This window comes from Vanellus vanellus (assembly GCF_965231255.1).
Source record: "Vanellus vanellus genome assembly, chromosome: 2".
In the NCBI taxonomy this organism is placed as follows: Eukaryota; Metazoa; Chordata; class Aves; order Charadriiformes; family Charadriidae; genus Vanellus; species Vanellus vanellus.
Genome location: NC_138906.1, coordinates 128,811,870 through 128,821,357, shown reverse-complemented (window position 1 = coordinate 128,821,357; position 9,488 = coordinate 128,811,870). Strand labels below are relative to the sequence as shown.

The 9,488-nt window shown below is 38.8% G+C and overlaps 1 protein-coding gene across 1 annotated transcript; it reads left to right on the top strand.

The window, feature by feature from the left end:
- Positions 1–436: 436 nt before the first annotated feature.
- On the top strand, positions 437–9,110 carry CYP7A1 (cytochrome P450 family 7 subfamily A member 1; the record flags this gene model as incomplete). Its single annotated transcript, XM_082479569.1, has 7 exons — positions 437–494; positions 2,670–2,817; positions 4,092–4,332; positions 5,003–5,616; positions 6,942–7,072; positions 7,972–8,147; positions 8,773–9,110. The coding sequence occupies 7 exons, from the start codon at positions 437–439 to the stop codon at positions 9,070–9,072; spliced, it is 1,668 nt and encodes a 555-aa protein (XP_082335695.1). The 3' UTR covers positions 9,073–9,110.
- Positions 9,111–9,488: the final 378 nt, after the last annotated feature.

Below are 9,488 nucleotides of genomic sequence, written 5' to 3'. Positions count from 1 at the left end.
GAACAGAAAGAGCAATTATTTAAGGTAGGCTGCCAAGCAGCTCCCGTTCTCTTCCTACATCTGGTTACACTATTATATATGTACAAATCAAAAAGAGAAAGAAGGTGGGCAGCTTCAGAGAAGTTACTCCTGTTGTGGCAGCAGGATGCCATTTATAAATGATGTTATCATCACACTGCAGCACAACTACCCAAAGCCTGGAAGGAAAAGGCAAGTGTGACTGGCAGCTCATGATAGCGTGAGGAGCCACAGGTATCTGTTGCTGGTTAAACTTTATTCCTGTGTATTAGATACAAAATTGACAGAAGCTTCTAACTTTCTTATTCAGTGTTGTTTGGACATAAAAAGGCTGAGACCTATACCTGCAATTAGAATTAGGCACAAACATAATGAGATGATCATACTTGTTTAGGATGAAAATAGGAAGTAGTCAAAGATGACACCCAGAACTGAAATTTCCCATAACAGAAACAAGCAGGAAATGGAAAAGCATGGATTTTATAAAGTAATTCTGTTATAATGGGCTAAATTCAGCTGATGAAAAAGCATTTTTTCTAGGAAAATATAAGAAGCACCTGTGCTTAAATGGAAATGGGATGGGGGACTGGATTTTGAGCTGACATGCAAAAGGAGTTGGCTGTTAGATTAAGTTAGATTAAGTGAAGGCAAACCTCAGTGCTGTAAAAAGTTTTTTTCTTCAGTATAGAAACTTAAAAATGTTATGGCATTTATACAGAGCTATCCCATGCCTCACTACCTTCCTTGGTTTGAAGCCAGGACAATATTCTCATCTACCAGATTTGCAGCTTGGTGCCTCCAGTGTAGTGCCTGAAGTGTCAGACTTTGGTGAAAAGTCCAAATCTTTGCTGTTTTATCATAAAGCTGTAAGGACACCAACAAAAACTGGTAAAAACATGAGCCTGAAAATTTGACTAAAACCCATCAGTTTCTCTCTTAGAAACATATTAGGTCCTGAATGACTAACGAGACATCACTCTATGCTACCCGGGCTGCCTTCTCGATGGCTTAATGCCAGATGCTAGGGGCAAGCCAAAGTTTGAACTCTCACTAATTAAAGGGAAAAAGATAGAATCCTAAGAGATTAAACTAGCATCATAAGAGAAATAACATAGCCATTCCCTTTTTTTCAATGGCCATCCAACAACCCTCACTATGCAAGTTAGTTATGGTACTTGTTCTTTTCAAACAGGAAGCAGCATAGCCCTCATGACTTTTCCCTGAACATTTCTTGAAGACTTTAATCGAAACACAAGATGGGATTTCTATTTAATGATCACTAAATTCGCCCCAGATTACCCTTTTCCCTCTTTACAAGCATCAAAAGTGCTCTCCTACTCCCCACAGCTTAGCCTTGAGGGAAAACAGCAAGGAGAAGCTTGACATGCTCTCTACCAAACAGGAGCATGTCCAGGAGCACTCCCAGTACTGACCTTTGGGCAGCTGCAATACCTCCTGCAGTTACTTTACGCCTGGAGTATCTCCAGCCCAGAGCTAGTAGACTTTTTGTTCTGATCTTCCATTTGGCCCTTTGCAGTTGGTCCCCGCCTTAACCCAGTCCTCTCTCCCACACAGGTCGTCTTTATTCCTTTCCTTCCTTCTCCCATCTAGATCATTTTCCCTCTGAATTAGCAATATTTGTCTCTCGTGGTTTTCTCCTGGCCGCTCTGCAGCACTTATACTTGAAGTGGCACCTCTTCAGGGCTAGGAATATGCCTACACTGCATGTTAGGAAGGACTTAGCAATGTATGGACAGGACATGGCAGAACTCCATGTGGATGGTAATAGAAAATGGGTACACAGGGATATATATAAACAGAAAGGACTGAATTAGAGAAAAAAAGGGGGCTTGGTCCTCTAGGCGCTGAAAATTAAATAATTTTTTTGGAGATTTCCTGAAACAGGACAAAAGACCATATTCCAAGGCTGCAAAGTTGACTGAACTGGTGCTGTCCAGCTTGGAGCAAAGGCAGAAAGCAGAAGATTTAAATGGGAGGGTAAAAGGTGATTCAAGGACATTGAAGAAAAAAACAGTATGGTTGTCTAATCTTGCTTTCTTTTCTCACACGCTGCCTTATAGAAAGCCCATTTTTCCCTTTCTACCAGAGAAACATTGTTAGATGGAGTAAGTCCGTCACTGCAGCCACCCCTTTACCCACAGCCAAACTCCCACCGTTCCTTCTCACAGTAGCACACCAGAGCCAGGGCAGCCCACACAAAGGAGAAGGGCGGGAGGCAGCAGGTTGGCAGCTGGACAACATGAACTGCAGCCACCATTTAGCCCAGTCTGAATCCTCTGGACACCTGTCAGTAGACATTTCATATATTGCTAAAGTTGAACTATAAACTGCAATTGGTAAATCTGCAAGATAGATCAAAACACACCTGACAGACCTTCAATTTATCAGCTCTTACAGCTGTTTGATTGCTTTGGAACCTCTACGGATAGGTGACATCAGCTCAAGGCCATGTCTGCAACTGTCTGCATCAATCCAGCGAAGCGCTCTGCAGAAAGATGTCAGAGCAGAGACAGAACAGGCTCTCTCCAGAAATGGTTAATCAATAGCTTGCTAGGTTGACTGAAGGCCATGAGATACAGTGGGGTACCTACTGTATATAAATCACGACCCGTCTTCTGTATCATTCTCAGCCACCTCTCCTGCCATACTGGTAATTACCAGTTTTCTACTTGGAAGTTTTTGGGCATTACCAGAAATGTTCGTAGCATCATGGATCTGGGGAACAGTGATAATACTCTGCTGTGGTTTTTGGTTTCTTCTAGGGTGGAGGAGGAGGAGGTAAGGAATCTGTCTGTAGATGCATCTCAGTGCACCTAGCCTTTATTTCTGTCAAATGTACTGTGTGTATAACTAAAGGAAGTACAATTTTAAGACTGTCAGATGGACAGATGCAGGATAGCATGGGCAACACTGCAGTTTGGTCTTTGAGAGATTTATTTTACAACAGAATTTTTGTGTACAGGCTTTTTAATAATAGGGCAGCAAAGCCTAGTCATAGCTGTAGATACAAATCTATGTATACATGAGATAAGTAAAATATGTATATGCATATGCTGATTTCCTAGAGTACTGGGCTATAGTTTTACCTGCATCGTAGTCACAGCTAATACCTACTTATATCTAATTATAGTTTAATACCTAATACCTACTTACAAACATTTTCATATTATCAGTCTATCATATCTAGTTACACCATTTAATAAAGGTAATATTTATGTACCTTACTACGTTGATTACACATTCCTTAAAAGCATTTATCCTACTGGCACAGTTACATAAGTAGCAAATAATTGCTTACTTACTGTAAATAGGTAAAAAAATTTAAAGTTTTATTGTAATTTTGCATTTTTCAGCAGTCATTTTCTTGTTTTACTTTAAAAAAGTTTAATAAAAAAGGTGAAAGTAGTTAACTTCAGATAATGACCATCAGGAATTTACTAGAAAATCTAAAGTATTAAGCATATGCTTAACTTAAAAGCATGTGCTTAATGACACTTTGCCTGAAAGACTAACTCTTATGCTCACTGAAGAACATGGCAAAATTCCCACTGTTTTCAGCAGGATCTGGTCCAAATGGGATATGCCAATAATAACAACCTTTCTGCACTAAAAGGCTATTCCCCTTGGTATTCAAATTGAATTGTGGATACCATTGCCCAAAAATGTATCAGACAATATTAGTGGGATGGATTATTCATGTATGGGGCAATTACACAATGTGCATGTTAACTAATGGCAACACTTCTGCATTTAAACAGGTGGAAAATGTACTCCTGATTTAGGGAAAGAAAGATGGCGTAATCAAACTGTGGTTCATTATGTTTATTATAATACATGATGTTAAAGTTATTCTTTCTTGTATACCATAGACCTCACAATAGGCTTACTCCTTAAAGGGAACGAAATTGTCAATATACTATTTGATTGAGGTTTTTTTTTTACATTTTTTCACATTACAAAAATCCTAGCATCAGCATTTTACTTACCTAGTAGTCCTGGAGGAGAGATCTTTATACATACTTCTAAATTTAGCTTTTGGTTGTGTTTTGTAGGCGACCAGGTGAGCCACCACTTGAAAACGGGCTCCTTCCGTACTTGGGCTGTGCCCTGCAGTTTGGTGCCAACCCTCTTGAATTCCTCAGAGAAAAGCAGAAGAAGCATGGCCACATTTTCACTTGCCTAGTAGCGGGGAAATACATTCATTTTCTCACTGACCCTTTTTCATACCATGCATTGATTCGCCACGGAAAACACTTGGACTGGAAAAAGTTCCATTTTGCTACTTCTGCTAAGGTACTGCTTTAAAAACGGTTTTAATATCTAACATGCAAAGTATATGCTGGTAGGACAGAGGTACGCTGCTAATCCCTATAGCAGAACTATGCCTTTGAAGTATTATTGCGTTCACATTTCTGCACTTCTACTGGCTTAAAACACTGGGGTCTTTTTTTTCTTAATGGAAAGAAAATTTGCAGTGATTTGGATTGTCCAAGAATGACATTCTTTAGTCATGTAGTATCTCAAATTGCTAAAGCAGAAATACAATTAGCACCATTTGCAAAATGATGATATGGCTTTCTGAAGCTGAAACCTTCTTCAGGAGGTGTTCACCACTATGGAAAATTTGGTCCTAATGCCTAAAAAAAGTGATGCAACACAGTAGGAGCTCAGTCAAATTCTTACTGAAGTAAGCAAAAAGTCTCCTGTTGATGTCAATGGGAGTTGAATGAAGGTCCAGGTAACCACGTCCATTTATTTGTAAGCATCTATTCGAATCTATTTTCATTTGCCAACTTAACTGCTATGGTTCACTGAAGGAGTATCAGTTCTAGTAATAATAGCCCTTATTGTTCTTCCCTCTAGTAAGCTATGAAGTTATACTTTGGCTTTAATTTCTGTTAGATTTTATCATCAAGGTTATGGCAGGCCTTATTTATCATGCATACATTTTATTTTGTGACAGGCTTTTGGGCATGGTAGCATTGACCCAGCAGAGGGAAACACCACTGAAAATTTTCATCAGACTTTCATTAGAACCCTTCAAGGTAATGCCTTAGATGCTCTCATTGAAGCAATGATGGAAAACCTACAATACGTCATGCTGCAGTCAAGAACACCTAAACTTCAGTCTAATGCTTGGGTGACTGAAGGACTTTACACATTCTGTTGCCAGGTGATGTTCGAGTCTGGCTTTTTAACACTTTTTGGTAAGGAATTTAACTCAAATCACGACAAAAATCTATCATCAAAGCAGGAAACCGAGAGAGCTCGTATCCTAAATGCCCTTGAAAACTTCAAGGAATTTGATAGGATCTTTCCAGCCCTTGTGGCGGGGCTGCCTATCCACCTCTTCAAGAGTGCCCACAGTGCACGTGAGAAGCTGGGAGAAGCACTCCTCCACAAGAACCTCCTGAAGAGGGACAACCTCTCTGAGCTTGTCACCCTCCGCATGTTCCTGAATGACACCCTGTCAACCTTCGATGACATGGAAAAAGCAAAGACCCACGTGGCGGTGCTCTGGGCCTCGCAAGCCAACACCATTCCTGCCACATTTTGGAGCTTGTTCTATCTTCTTAAGTAAGTCCCAATGCTTCTTGTTTCCAAACAAGAAAAACATTTGTTGTCTTTCAGAAACCAGTTCATTAATACAGGCAAATTCCACTGCTTGGTACCTCATCAGTGTCAAAAATCTTACTGATTACAACAGAAGTGGCATGTTGTCCTGGACTTCCACAGAAACCCCTTTCACTTGCCTGAAACCAAGTAATGGTATCACAGAGAAATTCTGTATTTTTTTAAAGAAAAAAAACACTCCAGAGCAATGCTACACTTTGTCAAGAAAGCTTTGGGGTACATCTCGATGCTATGACATTAAAAGTGCTGTTTGCAGCCAGAACATTAATTGTATTGAAGGTTCCCAATATAATCGGACATTTTTAGATCATCTCACTAGACCAGGCAAAATGAGCTTTAACTTCATTATTGTTTTCACAGATAATAGAAAATAGTTTAGACGTTGATAGATCCCACTGAGGTTGCAGTGTAGACTGCAGCTGCTGAGCTTGTTACTCATGAGAGGAGTGCACAGTTCAGATTATACTATTAAACGTCCATTTTAGAGTGGGCATCTGTGGAGCATAATCTACCTCAGCATGATTTACTTTTAAGTATGTATCTAAATTGCTGACCTTTATTTTTAGGTAGTGGCTTGCACCCACATATCTGCCTGCCAGTGCTAATATCTGAGGTTCTTTAGTACTTCTCATTCCAAAAATGCATTGGCTTTAGGTCTTCTGGCCTCGGTGTCTTGTAACACCCTGATTGATTGTGCCTTCATCAAGACACTGTTGCATCCTGTATTATTATCTACATGTATTTCACCATAGCTCATATATGCCGTGTCTGTAAGAAAGTCTAGACAGTGAAGGATACTATGCGGACTTTAAGTATTAGGAAGATTCTTTTCAGCTAAACTGAATATTGTTATGTAATAGGACATCATCCAGGATAAGTGATGTTATAAAACTGATCTATGATCCTGTTCCTAAACTCTATACCCACAGTGGGGCTATTTCCTAATCTACAAGCGGTTGCTTTCTTTTGTATTCTTGGTGTCGCTTTTTAGTGGCATTCCTATTTATTACTCGAGTTATGCACATTAGTTCTGTCCTACTTGTAACTGAATCAAATACTTGGGCTTCTTTTCTTTTTTCTGAAGCTATCGTATCTTTGCCAAGACACGAAAAAGTGTAATTGCAGCATTTTGCTGCAATGTTTTCATTTTAGAAGGTTGTACTTGTCAGCTAACAAACTCAATTTTAGTCAGGAAGAAAGTTAATGGCAAAACTCCTTTTTAAACAATTCTTAAGTGTAAAATTATGCTATTCTTCTGCTTTTTTTAGGAGTCCGGAAGCAATGAGAGCTGCTACCAAAGAAGTGCAAAGTATTTTGGAAAGTGCCGGAGAGAAGATCAGCTTAGACGGCAAACATATTTCCTTGAACCGAAAACAGCTGGATAATATGCCAGTACTAGGTATGATTATTTTATGCCCCACGATTTTCACAGTCTTCTATTTGTTACCATATAAATGCTTTCTATGGAATTACTGTGGGATTAGCCAAGGAACACTACAACAAAAACCTGTATGTTCCTTAGCAATAGCCAACACAATCAGTCTTCCTGATGTCCCAGGTGGTACTGAGAGTGTGAAAATCCACATGAATAGCACTTTTTTTGTGAGTAATGGCATGTCTCAATACTGCTACACAGCTAGTATTGGAGACTCATGGATTATTCAGAACAATATTTTGATTAGTAATGACTTTAGATCAAATAAAAGGTCGTTGCCAAATTTTATATCCCCATTTTTATGATGTGAAGCAATATCTTCTAATACCATTACTTTTATTTCTCCTTAGTATTTTTCCAATTTTAGGTACATTTTTCAAGTGTCCAAGTTACAGAGAATTTTGAAAATTTCACCCTTTAACTACTGTTACTTAAGAAAAAAATCAGCTTATATTGAAACAAACAAAAAAATATGTTACTTTTTATGAGTACTGGTTTCTACGCACCAGGTCTTAAAGTTTCAGAAAAACCTGATCACAGCACCGTTTCTTTTTTGTGCTATATTTCCAGTTTTGACTGGTTTGTTCTTTATCTCAGAGTGAAAATGTGTCTCACTTTCAAATATTCTGCTACATCAAGCATTTTTCTAGGGTAAAGCGGATTATGTTCTCGGTGTTCTCTGCAGAAGGGATAATAATGCTAAAAAGAAATGAGAAAGTCACTTTCTTAGGCATTTCAAAAGTTATTGTTAAAATATTTCTTCTAATAAATGCAGGGTTTGAAATGGTTCAAAATGTGTGACCTCCCCCAAGGACATACACATACTATTTCCATGGTAATCATTCTTTTTCCTCTCCCGATAGACAGCGTCATCAAGGAGGCAATGAGGCTATCGAGTGCATCCATGACTTTCCGAGTTGCCAAGGAGGATTTCACTTTGCGCTTAGAGAATGATTTTTACAACATTCGCAGTGATGATATTGTAGCGCTCTATCCTCAACTGTTGCATTTTGATCCAGAAATCTATGCTGATCCCTTGGTAAGTACTTTATCAAAGTGCATTAACCTCTGAGCTCTGGCAGAAGCTAACATGCCTTTAAATAGAGCATTTATCATGGGTGCCCCCACGGCTGGGCTTCTGTTGTACTCCAGACAGTCTGTTCTTACAGCTGGAGATGTAACGATAAGCAAGAAAAAGAATAAAGTCAGTGCAAGCACTACCTGCAAAACATGTTTTAGTGTAACCGGAAAGTGTGCTGCTAGCACAAGGGAGCCTTCTACTTACTGCCTCCTTCAGTGAGCAAAGCTCACCATTTTGGGGGGGTTCAAGGGAGGACAAGGATAAGGATAATATTTTCCCAAAGGCACAGAATGAGAAATCTTCCAGTGCTGCTGCATGAATGAGGATTCCGGTTATATTCTTTATTTTAAGAGGTTAGAAAAGGAAAGGAGAGTTATCGGCAAAGAACCCGAGATTACGTCCCACATACCAGAACTTTTCAAGGGCTGCCCTCTCCAAAACAGCACCATGGGGTCTGGCGCTACTGTGCAATGCTACTGCTAGAGGCTTTTCTTCCCCAGCACACATGTTGGGTCTTAGTAGCATTTTCTAGTCTTTGGAAATACTCAAATATCGAGTAACTCTTTTGTGGGTTTAATTGCAGACATTCAAATACGATCGCTTTCTCAATGAAAATGGAGAAGAAAAGACTGACTTCTACCGCAACGGTCGCAAGTTAAAGTATTACTATATGCCGTTTGGGACAGGCATAGCAAAATGCCCTGGCAGGTTATTTGCTGTCCACGAAATTAAACAATTTTTGGCTTTGATATTTTCATATTTTGAGATAGAGCTTGTGGACAATAATGTGCAATGTCCTTCTTTAGATCAGTCCCGTGCAGGACTGGGAATTTTGCAACCAGCCAATGACATTGATTTCAGGTATAGACTGAAATGTCTATGAATATATATTTTATATTATACATATAAACCATGCACTACATAAATACACTATATAACATATACTTTATATATATTTTATGTATATATATGCAAATGAAATGTTGCACGTCTTGGGGGGAAATCTGTATGAAGATGCTAATTCATCAGTCTAATGGAAAAATGCATAATGTATACCATTACGATACCAGCATGCAGTGGATTTAATGCACTGTGTTGATACAAACGTTTTCCCTTTTACCAACCATTTTGAAATGCAAGTTAAGATTCTGAATTGTGAATGTACAGTAGTTCTTTTTTTTTTTTTCTTTCAGCAAATACTTTCCCAGATTTAATTAGAATTTCATCAGCTAATTCAGAATAATTGTAAAAATTCAACTACGGTTAAAACTTATTCTTTTTTATAATTGAAATGTTGTG